Source organism: Egretta garzetta, unplaced genomic scaffold (assembly GCF_000687185.1).
Source record: "Egretta garzetta isolate BGI_Z169 unplaced genomic scaffold, ASM68718v1 scaffold44, whole genome shotgun sequence".
Classification (NCBI taxonomy): Eukaryota; Metazoa; Chordata; class Aves; order Pelecaniformes; family Ardeidae; genus Egretta; species Egretta garzetta.
This window is the reverse complement of record NW_009259490.1, coordinates 1,280,279-1,297,967: the sequence shown is the minus strand read 5'-3', so window position 1 is coordinate 1,297,967 and position 17,689 is coordinate 1,280,279. Positions and strand designations below refer to the sequence as shown.

The 17,689-nt window shown below is 38.6% G+C and overlaps 1 protein-coding gene across 5 annotated transcripts in view; it reads right to left on the bottom strand.

Moving 5' to 3' along the window:
* Positions 1 to 17,641, bottom strand: part of LOC104124924 (toll interacting protein) — a 31,578-nt gene extending 13,937 nt beyond the window's left edge. The window contains exons 1-6 of one of the 5 annotated variants that reach the window (XM_035892849.1): positions 17,252 to 17,641; positions 14,217 to 16,925; positions 7,951 to 8,100; positions 3,854 to 4,036; positions 2,332 to 2,484; positions 861 to 951 (exon numbers count right to left, since the gene is read on the bottom strand). In XM_035892849.1, coding sequence (XP_035748742.1) covers positions 861 to 951; positions 2,332 to 2,484; positions 3,854 to 4,036; positions 7,951 to 7,989 — 466 coding nt within the window. In that variant the 5' untranslated portion in view covers positions 7,990 to 8,100; positions 14,217 to 16,925; positions 17,252 to 17,641. Of the gene's footprint in view, positions 1 to 860; positions 952 to 2,331; positions 2,485 to 3,853; positions 4,037 to 7,950; positions 8,101 to 14,216; positions 17,232 to 17,251 lie in introns of those variants that run through there. The other 4 variants (XM_035892848.1, XM_035892851.1, XM_035892847.1 and 1 more) reach the window with 4 other exon arrangements.
* Positions 17,642 to 17,689: the final 48 nt, after the last annotated feature.

Below are 17,689 nucleotides of genomic sequence, written 5' to 3'. Positions count from 1 at the left end.
TCTTATTTTCCCTAAAAAGCACACATATTACTGAATAAATGTCCATACAATGAACTGAAGCTTTAAAGAGCTGTAAGTGTAACGCACAAAAAAGCCCAACTGAAATTTACTTATCAGTTATCTAAGTAGGGCAAATTCAAGCTTATTTACATAGTTTAAACTTTTAATCTTTGGTAAAAAAATTACAAAACATAAATTAACACGTTTCTATACAAGTCCAATACTTACTTTGCACAGACTAAGAGAACTGACAGTATCTGCTTTAGCTCTTTTTGACGTATTTACGTAATGATCTCAGAGCTCCCTATCATTTTTCATTCACTGTGCTACACAGTGCTGTGTAGCAAGTTTTCAACAAAACATTTTCAAAGACCACAGAAAAGTCAATCCCTTTACAGGCTACTTAAGCTGCTCTTCTGACACTACAAGTCATTTAGTACACTTTCACTTCAGATTGTGAAATCTGAACAGTTTTCACACATGGCTTGCCACCATTTAAATAAGCACATGCTTATTACAGTGCAGCCTGCTAGATATTTAGTTATCAATGACCTGACAGAAGTCTAAAAGAAATACTTAAAAAGAAAAATGTTCAAGCTACTTGTTCCAACTTGATAGTCATTTTAATCCATTTAATCAAACTCATGCCACTCCCTTAAACCAGGGTACAAGACTGAAAGCAGACCTGCACCTAACTCACTCACTCTTCTCCTCCCACAAACGTATCATGGGAAAAGTAGTCATGGACACAATCATTTATAGCTTCCTTTACATTTCAAAAAACAGGAGAAACTTGGTAGTTATTTCTGCAAAACCCTTCATCTGGAAGTTTTAAGAGTCTTCAAGGAGAGAAAACATACCTGCTATGGGCACATATCCAACTCCTTGCTGATATACAGTGGGCATCAGGACCACTGGCTGGGGTTGCATCATCATGGCAGCTGGCAAAGACTTGACACAAAAAGCACAGACAGATTAGAATTACTCAAGAAACAGAAAAAACCAAACCAACAATTAAAACAGTATTTGCAAAAAAAAAAAAAAAAAAAATCAGCGCATTGCAAATCCATGTTCAATATTACAATATGACTACAAGTGCTAATCTATACTAAGCAAAATCTCTGGCAAATTAACCATCCTTTAAAATTACAATTTATTTGCCTGTAAATTGTTATAAACACAACATGTCAAACTAGCCTTTTGCAATAGTTAATAAATTTTACCACTGAAATTCTGTTACTGAAGCAAATTATTTTACAATATGGGTTTAATCAGCTTTCATGCCTTATTCTTGTGAAATGAATATATAACATACTCATTGTAAATTAAAGCTTAGAGCAAACCTGAATTTTATTAAAAGCAGTATACTGCTCCTAGAAGCATATTTTAGTTCAAGTCAACTATTTTTGAGTTAAACCAGTACTTTAAACAAAGCATCAGTTTAACTCCATTCCCTTTTACTACCACAATTCCTGTTCAGTTTGATCCTGGAAAATATTAAACGGTCAGATTCTATGTACAGTACATTCATGGTCAGGCAGTTTTAAATGTTAATTACAGACTCATTTCTCCTAGGGGTAATGGAACAACTCTTCAGATGTCGGGCAGAACGTGAATTTCAAATAGCAGGGAACATCTGTTCCCAGTTGTGTACTCAACAGCAGCTTGGAAATTTTGGTTATGTACAAGCATAGTATGAAGCATTCAGGGCTGCACATGCTACACACGCTACCCAAAAGCTACATAAATCAAAAGTGACAGATGACAGAATAGTCCATGAGCAGCTAAATGGACCAATCTAAGTCAGCACTTCATGACTGACCTTCACTTTCATTTCACGAAATGAAAAAGAATGGAAATAAAAACCAAAGTAATCAGAAAGAGCATTCAAACTATCCAGAAAGACCTAAAACAGAGAAGAGCTTCCATTATTTTTGCTTTTGAATCAACAAGAATTTCTAAAGATTTTGGGGAAAAAAAAGAAGTTAGCTAGATTCCATGGAACTTTTCTGAAATTAATTAATTAGAAATTACAATGGACCATTTGACTGAGGATTTCTTTTTTATGCTTCTATTAGCACAGGACTAAGCTGGTATTTTGTAATTGCAAAACCAGGTAAATAAATACCCATTTACCACCTCACCAAAAAGTATTTACTGCCTTAACTAATATTTTTGACTGCCATTCCAAAGTTAAGTATAACTATTTTAAATGTTAACACATACAAACTAAGGTACAATGGAACTAATTCTACCTCAGACTAAAATATCTCCCTCCCGCTCCCCAAGAAGCTTCTATCCCCTCCTCCTCCCACCCCAAACTTGGCTTACCGTGTATGACATAACCAGATTAATCATTCCTTCCTTGTCATCACCCTGTCTTCCGCTCAGGCTATACCATTCATCCTCCACATTTCCTTGTTTCAGAGACTCAGGAATTGTAATGTGCGTCCAAGCAATGCGGTCATCCATTGAAAAGGCCCGCTGGAATATAATTTTAAAAATATTATCACGTTAATTGTCCTGAAAAAAAAAAAATCTTTAAATTATTCTTGACTAACACTTCCTTCAGTTTTATTCTATTTCACTATGCCAATTTTATTTTTAAGTTATTCCTTTTGAAATTACTAAACTGTCAGTAAATATTTTAGCCATCTCCTTTCCAACAAGGATGAATGATGCTTTAAGTGGAATTAGAGATTTGTTTCAATTATTTAATGAGAAGAAATTGAAAACCTGAAGCGGAACACTTCTAGAAATATAACATCAGCATAGTCTATGTTAATCTAGCGACATCATATCAGAGGTCATCAGCTTTTGTTTACACTACTATGATAGGCTGTCAACTCCAGTAATTCAAGAGCAGATACAAGTACTGATCTGCCACCTGGTTGCAGCAACAAAACAGACACTTCAACCAATCAACTAAGCCCACAAAATGGCATCCAAAAGCCTCACTCATGTAATGATCACACAGCTGGTGCAGTGTCAAGTTTTACTACACGCACTAAGAGAGGCAGCAAAAAAGGCCCAAACACAGACTTTAGCCTCAGTTGTAGACTTAGTTTAAATCTTTCAAGAAGGTATGTTTGTGCTAAGTGGAACAGCTGAGGTGTAGGCACATATTCCCTGCTGCCAACAATAACAACATCTAGCAGAATCTACTAAAATTCAAGATAGTACTCTTCTAGAAAAGCTTTGTAGAGCAGATTACCTACCAAAGCTGCTAATTAGACCCACTCAATCTCTAAGGAAATGAAATTGTTCAGAGGTTAGGTATTTATTACCGTGTCTTAAGTAAAGCATAGACAAGTGCCTCCATGCCCACTTGGAATGAAATTCAGGCAAGTGTAGATTAAGTTATGTTCCTGCTAATAATTCCTAGTGACTACACACAGTTGCTATTTGAGTTTTGTTCTCAGCATTTCCAAGCTTGGGAAAGCTTCCAAGCTCCTCCTGGGTTAGAACAACACTGAAGAATTTCTGAGTAAAACAGCATTGTATAAACAAGCCATTTTTAATAGGACAGTACAGAACATAAGGCTGCAGGGCATATTGATAGTGAAGAAGAGCTTAAACACCACTCAGACATTTTTGCTTCTCCTCCTTTGCAGGGAATCCTGATAATGACCCTTATCAGCTACCAAAGGAAAAGTAACATCTCTGACATCCCTGGGGAAGAGTGAAGCCTTATGCACTGCTGCTCTTGGGATACCGAAAATTCTCGTCATCTCCCAGAGAGCACAGCTAAGAAACAGCCTTAGGTAACTCAATCTTTTTTTGCAAGATTCCACCCAAGCCTCTGTCCAAACAGGAGATGGGGAGGGAGAATAAAACATATAGTAGTTCTGACCTCATCAAATATCTCTAGATAAAAAGAGTCCACACCCGGGGGAACAGTGCACTGAATAACTTTGTTCCAGCGGGGGTTCTTGGCTCCATTATGTGCTGTTGGAGTTTCATACACAGCATACCCCAGCCGTATTCGACAATATGGATCCATGCGGGTCATTCCATAGTTCTTTGCCAATTTTGCCTGAAAAGAAAAAAAAGCCTGTAAGTGTATAATATTTAGATTGACTTGAGAAGTTAATTACTATTAGTTCACAAAACCAATCAGATATTGAACAAAGGACTAGAATCAATTATAAGGTAGACAGGAAGGAAAAAAACCCCGAAGAATAAAAACAACAGTCAGACAAAAACATAGAACAGCCAACAACACCATTAAATGTCTGGAGACCTTGAAAAAGGAATGTTTTTAACCTGTCTGTTGTAGAAAATACCTATCTTTACCACAGGTAAAATAAGTTACTTCATACCAGACCAAAAAATACATGATTACAAGGAAATAGTAATAATTTCCATTTTTGCCTATGTAGCTGCTCTCCAATATGCAATCATAAACTTAATGTGATAGGTAGCCTGTCCTCTTTCACTGAAGTACTTTTAAAGGATGAAATACAGAAATCCAGTAGCTTCAAGAATATCACACAATACAAAAGCACAAACTGCAAAAGCCCCAACTGAGGTAAAACCTAGTAGAACATACTTTTCAAAGCAATTAAACTTAATTCAGTGTGTGCGTTTGATATTACTCAATTCAGTGGGCAACTTAAGGTCTACATTTCTATAAAACTAGATGAGGTAGAGAATCAGAAGATGTCCAACATACTTTTGCTGTAACATCACAGGAATAGAAGAAAACAAGTTGATGACAGTCTTGAAGACAACACTGAGTACAGCTGCATAGCTATGCCAACATAGAAATCGGACTTTTTGGACATGCTGTTTCTCTGTCCTCTACTAAGCAGCCTATAGCTCTTTTTATAGTAAGACAAGTGACAAAATATGGTGCCTAAGATGCCTCCCACCTACAGGACATTTAAAGAACTGGAACAATTGAGACTTGCATAAGATTTAGTCACAATGGCTGAAGCTCTGGCCTGGAAAGCACTTTTCTCCTTCAGGGCACATGCTGGTTCAGTAATTCATTCATTAGAGCTGGTGAGAAGTACCTCAAACTGTTCTTTGTAAATGTGGGTTTAACAAAGTATAAAAGTTGGCACCTAAATTATGCACTCTCTAGAGACTCTGAAGTCCTGAGATTAAGCCGCTTACCATAAAACTTCACCAAAAGAAAAAACAGCATATGAATTGTCTGTCTAGTAATTTCAGAGGACACAATGAACTGTGCTTAGACAAACTCACCACCCTTCCTATATATCTGCAAGGAAAAAACCCAGTAAATTACCTTCCCCAAAACATTTTCTGATCTTCCACCATTTTATTAGTAAAGGAATTAAGGCATGCTGCTCTATATATTTTATCAACACATATTGAAATACAAAAGACTTCAACAAGCTTTTTATGTTCCATAGGTTAACTATGCTATGGTAAGTCTCCTACCCAGAATGCCACATGCCTTAAAGCACAGCCAAGATTCCCACATCATTCTTGCATAAACTCTCAGACAGGTACAGAAGACTATCTCTCAGGACGCCACAAGGTTGTACTGCCATTCAGAGGGACTTTGACAGGCTGGAGAAGTGCGCAGACAGGAATCTCAAAGTTCAGCAACAAAAATGTAATGTTCTACCCCAAGAAGGAATAACCGCATGCACCACTACAGGCTATGGGCCAACTGGTTGGAGAGCAGCTTTGCAGAGAAGGACTTGTGGGTCTTGGTGGACACCAAGTTGGAAATAAGCCAGCAATGCATCTTTGCAGCAAAGATGACAGACAGCACCCTGGGCTGCATTAAGAAAAACACAGCTAGCAGGTCAAGGAAGATGATTCTTTCTACTCAGCACTGGGGAGACTGTATCTGGAATACTGCTCCTTTAGTTCCGAGCTACTCAGCAGAAGGCATGGTCATACTTGAATGAGTCCAGCAAAGGGTCACTAACACAGTTAAGGGCTTCACAGAATGAGTGAGGTTGGATGGGACCTCTAGAGATTGTCTATTTCAAGCTCACTGCTCCTTGTAAAATGTTTAGGCAAGTTCCAAGTGTCTCCATGGATGGAAGCTCCACAACCCCTTTGGGCAATCTGTTCAGATGTTTGACAATTCTCACAGTAAAAAGGTTTTTCATATATTTAAACAGAGGTTGCTGTATTTCAATCTGCGCTCACTGCACCTCTTTCTTTCCTCTAGATAGCAACTGAAAAGAGCCTAGCTGTCTTCTTCATAAATACCTGATGGCAGGGATTACTCGTTGATAAGATTCCCCCCCCAAGACTCTTCTCCAGCTCTCTCAGCCTTTCCTTGTATATAACTCCTTAATCCTTGACTGGCCTGGGGGGTAGGGAGGTGGGATAGGGTTTGGACAAAACAAATTCCGGAGGTCCCCTCTAACTTCAACTATCCTGTGATTCTATAACAAGTGGTTATTTACAGACATGGCATCAAGAATAGTGATTAGGTTTTATTCTTCATGGAAAGTAAGTATTTTTTTCTTGTCTGCACAAGCACCTAAAAATAAATGAGAATTGAACCAGATAAAGACCAGTATCAGCTCCATCAGTTCACCAATCCAAACAGGAATCTGGATGTTTCTGTGCATAGTCACTCAAAGTGAGATGCAAAATTCCTTCTTGAACACTGTACTGTCTGCCTCCGTATCTGCCCCGGGAACTTCTGCCATCTGTACTGACTGGATCAACATCCCATGACAAAAAGCACTTTAACCTGCCCAAGCAAACAGCCAAAGATGAACCTATAGAGTAGCATACAAATTGCTAGAAACTGCTAAAGACTTTATACAGACATGGCATCCTATTTGATATATGTTTTGTTTCCTTATAGGCCTGAGGTTTAACCTGAATCATCTATTCCCAGCTCTGCAAAAAAAATATTCTAAAGCTTCTTCCGCTATGGTCTAGAAGTGGTAACATTTTTCTGCTGTTCAAAGTTTTTTTTTAAACACCTCAGAATTAGAAAGAGGGCTGCAATTGTATACAATGAATGAGTTCAAGTGTCTAAACCTTAGAAGTAATAAACTTTGAAAAAGTATTACCCCCAGTTTTCAAAGGAAGGATATCGGTTATGAAGGAGCAAACTGAGCAGTGAGAGACATAGAAAGGAAGGATCAGTGCCTCTTTTCCTGAGAGACAATATATAGATTTACTCCCCAATAAGTACCTCATCATGGAAGCTGTAACCATATGTGTACTATTCCAGGCTTGGTCCTAAATTTGAGGTTAAATATCTGTTTGGTATGTTTTTAGGGAATGACTTGAAAACAGCACTTTTAAGTAGATGAGGTGCATTAAGTTAATATGAAGAACATCTGGTATGCTAATGTAGATAAACAGAATTATGTTAAGACAGGTAAGATTTAAAACCTAAAATTTTATGCATAATCAACGCAGGCATACAATACTGCCAAGAGATAAAAGAAAGGATAACCAGGGAAAAGAGAAAACAGAAAATAATGAGCTAGGACTATGCATTTGTGATTAATAAGAAAGCCTGCAGAAAGCGCAAGGAAAAACAGCAAATGCATTAGAGGAAATGGGGATAGAACAGAGAAGTCACTTAAGGAAAAATATGTAAGGCAACTGCAGTTCCCTACAATATTCTCAAAATTGCTAATGTCTTCCAACACTAAGTGTTTCTACAGGAAGCCTTCTTAACAGAAGTTTTCAGAAAAACCTGTTCACTGTGAGAAAAACATGAGTTTATTTGATTATGTGCTATAATAGCAAGGTTTATAGGAAATAGCTGTACCATGTATGATGCAGCTATGAAACTGGAAGAAATGCTGATGACAGAAACACGAAGCTACAGAAACTTCAAAAATTACTCATTCCCTATATACAAGTAGTTTAGTAACTCAAGTAATTTACTAACTCAAATTCCAACACAAAATCTTTTTGTGGCCACCAAGCAAAAAAGATTGTGTTAATTACAATTACTTAATTGTACAAAGATGGTACAATTTATACCTGTACTACAGTAATGCTGAGTCTGCCTACTGTCCCCATTGGTCCTCCATACTGTAGCTGCTGAGCTGCCTGGGCATCCAGCTGGATTTGCTGTTGCTGCTGGGTTGGGGTAATGCGAAGAAAATCTTGAGGAAGCTCACCAACGTATACCTTAAAAAAAGAAAAGAAAAAGAAAAAACCTTCAAACATGTCTTTCAACTTTCACAGTGGAAAAGAAAGAATATAAATCAAAGAAAAGCTTAGCAAAAACATTTGGCAGATTTTAGCCTAGTTTTGACAGCGTGAACAAAGAACTAATTAAATGACAAAACTGCCAACTCATATAGAGAATGTTCTCATATTCACTTTCAAAAACACTGATTTCCAACATAAGCCTCTGAAAAAAAAAGTAGGACACAGAGCCAAGGCCGCTCTGTGATTAAACATTTAAGTAGTCCACACAAAAGTCAGAGCTACCAAGTTTTACAACCCATTCATATATGACATCTGATGGCACACAGCTCTTTCACTTGTTCATCACTCATGTTGCATCCAATCGTTCCTGCAACAAGACACAGCACCCCGCTTCCATCTGAAAAGGTCACTTTCACAGGCATCGTCAAGACGGATCATAAAGACGATCCCTCCTATGAACCAAATGCTTCAACACAACTAAAAATCCTTCAACATAAGAAAGATGCCCTAATGCTTTCCCAGTGTTAAATACCACCAGCCTGCAACTAACTCTGGGGACAATTTTGGGGCAAAATCCCACCATACCCAAAACAATAATAGAGGATTTCAAAACCTGGTCTATCACAAGAACGAACCATGAGAAAAAATTCAAAGTAGAAAAATCTTAGAGCAACTCCATCACATGTTCCGCTATGAATCAGCACTCACCGTGTATTTTCTGATAGCTTTATGGTAAAAGAAGGGAAAGTTTCTACCTATTACTTGTCAATTCTATTACTGTCATTTCAACAGCTCAGGTTGTTTCTACGTTTTAAAGGCTCAGTGAACATTATCAATAACACATTTAGGGAGCTCATCATGTTAAAGTAACAAGCATATTATAATAATAAATTTTAAAACGCAAATGAAGTGGCATAGAAAATATATAATTAAACTGTACTCATTTCTGTTGACTATAGAGTTGCTTACATATTTAACACAGAACCGTCCACTGCATCAAGACAAATGGCAGTGCAATTTCTTACGTTGCTATCCCAGGCAAGATTACTCAACTGCATATTTGGCAAGATGCAAGCCTACAGAACATACTTTAAGAAGTTAATAGGCCTCTAGGACATAGCTTTTGAAGATCAGACAGCACTTGCATGTCAAGATTGCATCTTGGAGATAGCAATAGTCATACAAAACATGATTAGGCAAGACAGTCCAAGAGCCTCAGGATCCTGGCAACAGTAGGTGTTACATGCCAGAAAAGTTTGTCAAAAAGCTAAGGAGGAAGTACTGAATACCTGCTGCTAGGCTATTAGGAGGGAGGGGAAAAAGAAAATCAGTTTTGCTTACAAGCATCTTAAAATTTTACAATTAATATCCTAAGTAGCTTAAAAAGTGTGGGGGGGAAATGGGGGCAGAGAGGGAGAAGACTAAGCTAAAAGATAGTGCTAATATTAAAAGAAAGCTTATTTAAGTTAGGCTGGAAATTAAACAGGGTCTTGTAACAGCCTTCTCATTAGAATACATGTTATAAAAAAGGGAGTTAGTTTTAAAATAAAACGTAATCCATTTAGGGAAGATTTGAAATGGCACCAGAATTAGCAAGGTGATGGCATTTACAACACAGCAGGTCCCCTCCAACCCTTGACCTCTAGGAATTTTCAAATCTGGTATTATTAGCATCTCTAAGAATAGACATCAAAGATGTCCCATAGCCACAAGTGGTGGCTGCAGCCCTGAAATTACATTCCCGTATGTGCAAGCTCCCTCTGTCAACTTCTCAGAAAACAGGATAGCATATTTTGTCTCAACCATCTTAACATGGACATTGGAAAGCTTTAATTCACTCACAAGTGAGAAGTCTAATAATATCTTTCACTTTTTAAAATTTAAGTTACCCAAATAGTGCTCCAAAATAAAATATATAAACTAGTCTCTGTACTGAGGTCCAAAAGGGACAAACAAAATCCGCAGGGAGACCAAAGTTTTCTTAGAGCATCTAAGCTGATTTTAGGTCATTCAGTTATCTCACACAAAGCTACATTCTTATCCTGGAATCGCAGAGCAGACATACACAGAAACTGAACAGCTAGCGTAACTAAATTCTCCAAAGATCTGACTGGTAAACCCCTCCAAAAGGAAGAGTGGGGAACAGGAGATGCATATGCTACCATCCTAAATGTTCTGCTCTGACTGAGATCTGGTACCCAAGTCCTGGTGATAATGTTCAATAAAATAGCTGAGAGATGCTTATTGAGGAAAATACACTACTGAGTTCTTATGCAAATTGTCAGTTGATTCCATACTGATAGAGACAAATCAGTAGTGAAAACAGGCTAATTTATGTCTGCCTCAAAGCATTTAAAAGAAGGCACATAATTGTCACCTCCAAATCTGATTCCAAAATACAAAGTTACATAACTGGAGTTCAACCACAGGTTTCATTTTTACAGCAAGGAAAACATAAGTGACAAGCTTGTATCACTGATCCTACTCAACACCCACTTTACAACAAATGCACTTCCTTCTACTATAACAACATTTAAAGAAGAATGTGAAATTCAACCCTGCTCTGCTGTTAACTATAGACCAAAAAAATTAATTCCATTTAACATTTGAATTTTACTAGAACTCTCTTTTCAAGCAAGACAGCAATATGACAGTGCTGTGATAAAACAACAACTCAGAGGACAAATGTTGAGCAGGCATTCATAAAAATAAGCCTGCCTTGTTAATTATTTCCTAATAAACTTTATTGACAGCATTGCATATAAAGAATATGAATTATCTAGAAACAGAATAATATTGCCCTTCCTATCTGCCAAAAGTACCTAAGAACTAGTTTTGAGGACCTTCAAAGTGAAACATTGCAGGTAGGAAAACTGAATCTCAACTTCTTCAAATTGAAGGCGGTGTGATGTTCTACAGCTATTCGAGCTAATTTAGGGCTGAGCCGTCTCAGCCTCACCCTCCTGCTTCTTCTCACCCCCATTTCTTCTGCAACATTAAACGGTGCCAAGGCAATTGTAACCTACGCTAGTGCAGAGGGCTGATCAGAAGAAAATGAAACAAGGTTGGAGGCAAACAGAAGAGGAGGGGAAGTCATCAGGGCCCTTACCTCACTAACTGATCGTGTGAGTACTGGTACCTACACACAGGAAAGGGAACGCAGAGCTGAGGACAACCACAAATGCCCTGACTTACGGAACCATATGCTGAGACACAATACATTCAGGGAACCATAACTAAGGTTTCCACACAAGCAATTACCAGGACACTCCGATACTAGGTTTTAGAAAAGTTATATGTTAAAGAGCTTTAAATACCTAGCTACTCAAAAAAGTTTTAACCATTCTCCTTTAAATAGTTTTATTGTTTTTAAGAAAGAAGTAGTGAGTGAATGAGAGAATTCTGAACTATTACTCTGTTTTGCACACTAAAGAAAAAATTTGGACCAGATAGGATGCATCCAGAGGTCCTGAAAGAGCTACCTGATACTTTTTCAAGGCTACTCTTTTATCATCTTTGAAAGGTCATGGAGATTAGACAAAGTCCTCTATAATTGGAAAAAACAAATGTTATACCCAGCTTTCAAAAGGGCAAGAAGGATGACCTAAGGAATAACAGGCAGGTCAGCTTCACTTCAGTTGCTAAGAAATTCATAGAGCAAGTCCTACTGGAAGCCATTTCTAGACACAATGAAAGAAAAATCAGGGACTAGGAATAGCCAGTCTTTACCAAGTTGTTGGTTTGTTTGGGTTTTTTTTTTTAAAAAAAAAAACAAAACCCTAATGAGCCCAACTGCCTTCTGCAATAAAATTATTGGAATCTATGAATAAGAAGAGAGCAGTAAGTATCAAAGCTGGGTCATTACAATCTAGATGGATGGACCACTGGATGGATGAAAAACTGGCTGGGTCACTGAGCTCATAAGTTGAAGTTCAGTGGTTAATGACACTGGAGGTTGGTTAAAGGCAAAGTTTCTCAGAGGTCTGAGACTAACTTATGCATCTAATATTTTTCTTTATCAGTGAACAGAAGTGAAGACAGAATCTTACCAGTTTCGACGATGACACCAAATCTGGGGGAAAAATGACTTCATGACCTGGTTTCGGCTGGGATAGAGTTAATTTTCTTCCTAACAGTTGTCATAGCGCTGTGTTTTGGATTTAGTATTAGAAGAATCTTGATAACTCACTGATGTTTTAGTTTTTACTAAGTAGTGCTTATACTAGGCAAGGACTTGTTCAACCTCCCATGCTCTGCTGGCGCACAAGAAGCTGGGAGGGGACACAGCCAGTACAGCTGACCCAAACTGGCCAAAGGGGTATTCCATACCATATGACATCATGCTCAGTATATAAACTGGGGGGAGTTGGCAGGAGGGCAGCGGACAGGCTGGTCAGTGGGTGGTGAACAACTGCATGATGCACCACTTGTCTTGTATATTCTATTATTTTCCTCTGCTGTTTTATTAAACTGTCTTTATCTCGACCCACAGGTTTGACTTTTTTTTCTCCCACAATTCTCTCCCCTAATCTACTGGGGAAGGGGGGGAGTGAGAAAGCAGCTGTGTGGTGTTCAGCTGCCTGCCAGGTTAAACCACACCACTTGAGCTCAGGACCAAGAACCAGAGAGACAGAAGAAGTCACTGGCAGGAATCTCATGAAATTCAACAAATGCAAAGTCCTGTACTTTGGACAGAAAAATCCCTGGCACTGGTACAGCCTAGAGAACAGTTGGCAGGGCTGCAACTCTACAGAGAAAAACATGCGGGTCCTGGTGGAGAGCAAGCTAAACGTGAATGAGCAGAGCACTCTTGCAACAATGGAGCCTAACAGCATACTATACTGGATCAACAAAAGCCTAGCCAGTACGCTGAGGAAAAAGACTGTTTCCCTTTACTCAGCACTCATCAGACCACATCTGGAATACTACAACCCATTTGGGGCCCAGCAGTACATGAAAATTATAAACTTGAGTGAGCCCAGACATCCACCAAGACGGCTCATGAAAAGGGCTGTAGCACAAGACTTGTGAGGACAGACTGAGGATTTTTTAGAGTAGAAAAATCTTAGGATGCACCTCATAGCAACTTCCCATTGCTATAAGAAGGTCATTAAGAAAACAGAGCCAGGTTCTCTTCTGAGACACAAGGCAAGAAGAAAGGAAACCTCAACTGTCAAACTTGGGCAGGTTTGACATGAAAAAGGAGGAAAAATAAGTTCACCACAGCAACAACCACAGATAGGGACAAATTGCCCAGGAAGACTGCAAAAACTCTCACCTTAGAGGTTTTGAAGATCCTGCTGGACAAAGCCCTGAGCAACCTAGTCTGAATTAAAAACTGACCATGTTTTTATCAAGAGGTTGTACTACACGGACTCATAACATCTCTTCTATCCTGAACTGTTCTATGATTCCATAGAACTCACGTTATAGCATGACACATCCCCAGTTGAACTCCTGTAAAAATGTCATCAAAGGCTCTACTTCAGAATTTCAATTAAGAGATGGACAAAGGAAAGAATATAACAGCAATTAAGTTTATTACATGTACAGATCTTTGCTGTTTGGTTTTTTGTTTTGGGTTTGTGTGTGTTGGTTTATAAATGTCACCAAAATAAAAAAAAAATAAAATTCATGGACTGCAAGGTACCAGACATTTCTTCTCCCATTCTTATTATTTCCTCCTGTTGCTAGAAATTTCCTATCTACTTTGTTGCTGCTGTATGTCTACCCATAAAGGCTTTATGATTCTTTAGCCACCACCTTAACCGTATTTTCCCTTTCCCCCAATTACACCACCTATATTTAGTCTTGGCTAAGTATTTTGCCATAAGCTACTGCCTCTGGATTTTCCCAGCACATTTACATTTCTTCAAGACATTAAAAATTAAATATTTGCAAAATACATTCCTGTAGCGGAGGTGTCAAATCAGGTAGGTGATATAACCCAAAATAATATTTGTTCTAATCTAAAGTGTTTGGTACTCCAATGAAACCACAGGTTCAGGGTGACAATGGGAATTTAATGCTACACAGCTGAGTTAAGAAATCTTAAGCTTTGGAATAATGACTCAAAATGTGCAATTACTCACCTAATAAGGCAAGGGCTCTCAACATTGATGAGCTACCTTGGGCAGTGTCCTGACCCAAGGGGAGAGTCTCTGACTGAAGACTCACTGCTCTGAGGAGGACCAACTCCATTTGCCCCCCTGCGGGACTCTGTTTACACCCTAGTTGGATATGACCTGTGGTCATAGATGGCCATGTCCATTCCTATTACCTAAGAGCTCTATCTACCGGTGACTGTGTACAAGGCAACAGCCACAATGAGCAGTAAGAGCGCAAAAAGTAAGGGTGTGCAGCGGCTGCTATGTTTCTATGTTCAGGAAGCCCTGGTCTTCATCAGGACAGGTGCATCTGACACACAATTCCATACTGCAAAAGTACAACTTTTAATAAAGTTAATAAAGAAAAAAAGTTTGATTTTACCGAAGAAGAAATCAATAAGAACAATTGATTACAATCAAAAAAGTTCCCTTCTTCACTAAAACAATAATTTGAATTCCTGCTAAGCATGGCAGGAACTATGGTATTCAAACATGAGTTAAAAATTAAAGATAGAATGAGTGTCCATTGACATCAAATTCAAGAAGCATTTCTAGCATATTTGAGCCATGTGGATTTGTTTTGCGCTCAAAGTAACAGAGGAATACCACTGGGAAAAGCCATAGAAACAGTTCAAAATAAGGAAACCCGTGAATTCACATTGGGATTAGCATTGAGAAGGATGATTGTCATCAGTTCCAGGAACAGGCTTCTGATTTTTCTACACTACCACTAGACATACCAATACACATCCTTCTTTCCTCCAAGTCTTCATTAAAAGAAAATGCTATTGGGTGCAAGAGGAAATAAGCCACTTAGTGCTGTAAGGTACTTCTCTTATATGTTAGAGAGCAAGAACTTAAAAATACTACCAATGCTGCCCTCAATATTTTCTGTCAAAGGAACACATTTCAGAGATAACATCGTAGCACTTAAAAAATTAATTTACATTTTCCTTAAACACACTCAATGGCATCTTACTCCCTCAACATTTTAAGCAACTTCCGAAATCCAAACTGATTGCAGAAATGTGTCTTTACGAAGTTTCCACCTTCACAGGTCAGGATTTTAATACTACATATATGAACATTCTAATAAGGAACGAAATATCTAATAAAATACTCAATTATACGCAGAATTATCAACACAGTTATTTTGGTGGCAGGACTTTGTATTCAAAATTGCTCATGTGACAGCATAACATATTGTAATACTGGACAATGCAAACAGGAATTGCTTCTTTGTCACCTTCGTTCAGAAAAAGATATCAAATTTTGAAGTCTCAAACATCAAGGAAAATCAGAGACAACACGACTTAGATAGTTAAGTGACAGTATTAGGACAAGAAAAGAGAAGTAACCATAAAAATAGCCTGCCCATTAGAAGATTTCCAATCATCAGACTGGTGATTATTAGGGAAATTGCGAGCAGAAATCTAAGTAGTCCTAGCTTGGTACTTGATCTAGTTTTGGAGGACCTGACATTTGCCAGCAGGGTGAATAATCACAGAGATTAACTGTGGGTGTGCTTGGCTAGCTAAGGAATGACAAATGCAAGACTTTAGTGTCTCTCAGACTTAAAGTGAAGCCTAATCAAACTGTTCATTAATAACTCATTTGGAACGGTATCATTTAGCAGCCCTTATATATTCAGCTCTAGTTCAGACTTCAAAAGCTTCAGATGACAAGAAATCACAAAACATAAAAGCATGCTAATTCCACTACATCCCGAAAACCGCCAGAGAAATCTGTATTCTAGCAGAATATTTACCAAAACAGGATGAATTCCAGTTTTGTTTCATCTGAAAAACTGAACAGCAATCAGAAGTTTTAATTACTCACCAAATAAGCATGGTCACAAAGCAGAAAGCACAGGTATAAGAACAAGACCAGCAGCAGTATAGCAGCATACTTTCTTTTCGTACCTGAAGGAAACGACCTCGAATATTTTCTTGCCTCTTCAAACAGAGACAGAACTGTTCTCTGCAGCACTAAAGAGAAAATGTTTCCCAATCCTTTAGCACCATTTAGTGGCTATTCATTTGTAATGCAGTTGGATATATAAAACCAAGTAGAATTCTATCTTCTGCTCTAGAGAGAATTAAGAAAGGCAGGCATGTACCATATCAGAGAGCTCACCTGTGAATGGCAGCTTACTATTGCATAATTTATTCATTCATTTGAAAACATTCAAATCTCTAAAGTGGTTAAGACAAGGAAGAAAAGCATACACAACAATGTTAGGAACACATAAGAAAAAAGGTATTTGTATTATTTTGAGCTTTTTAGAGTAAAACATGTTACACATTGAGAGAATTCTAGCTGGGTACAATCACACCATCAACCTTTGGTGACAGCAACTACTTAATGCACCACAGATTCAAGCAGAATAGCAGTCGTTATCTTTTCACGATACCATCAAGTGAGAACAAAAAACTTAATTCACTCTTTTTACCTTAGTTCTCCATTTCAAAATTTTATTCCAACAACAGAATCATCATCACAATCCACTGCAAAACGAATCTATTCTGGAATATCAGACAAATGAGGCATTTTAAGGAATTCAACTGATCATCATATAACACCGCTGTCATGAGATAACAACAGATAGTGATGCAGTTTTCAAGATTAGCAGTTTAATAATTCACTTTGGTCTTTCATCAAGGCTGCATACACACACCAAAAAAGTAGTTGTTTCTAGAAAATAAAACACAGCAGTTTAAATTGATTACTTAAGAAAAATCTTACTTCACCCACAGAGCAACATCATATTATCAATTACTACCAGATCCTTCCACCGAGGAGGAAGAGACAGGAGCAGCGATTCAATCGAGAGCCGATGTTATACCACAGTTATACACCACAGAGTAGAACATCCCAGTGCGGGGTAAGATTATTCCAGGGCAAAACTAGACAGTAACACATTCCTAATAAACTATCAGTGCTAACTCCCAGAAGGGCGTTAAATTGGTTTTAAGACCGCTCAGTTCCTCCCCCCAACACCCCCCCACACACACACATACATACTACCACTGAACGCGTCTTTCGGCACGTTGCCTCCTGAAAGCTGGAAGATGAAATGTCGGAGACAGGTACCTGAATCCGCCCACCCCAACCACGAAAACACAAAGCTCTACTCCGCTTTAAAGGGACCGAAGCTTTAGCTTTAGCTTTAGCTTCGGTTCCGTTTAAGCCGTTCCCTCCTTTGGAAGGCCCGTAGACAAAGAACGGGCAGAACAGCCTCTTCAAGCCCTACACGCGAATAGGAGGGACTTTCCCCTCCCCTTTCCCAAAGCCTCTTCGCAAGGCGGAGAGTCAGGAGAAGAGGCAGACTTTCCTTCCCCCGCCCCCCCCTCCCCCCCGTATCGCGGCAGCCTGGAGAAGAAGAGACGTCTTTTCTCTCCTCTCTGCCACGGGCGGCGAGCGGGGGAAGGGAAGAAGGGACACAAGAAGGGCGAGGC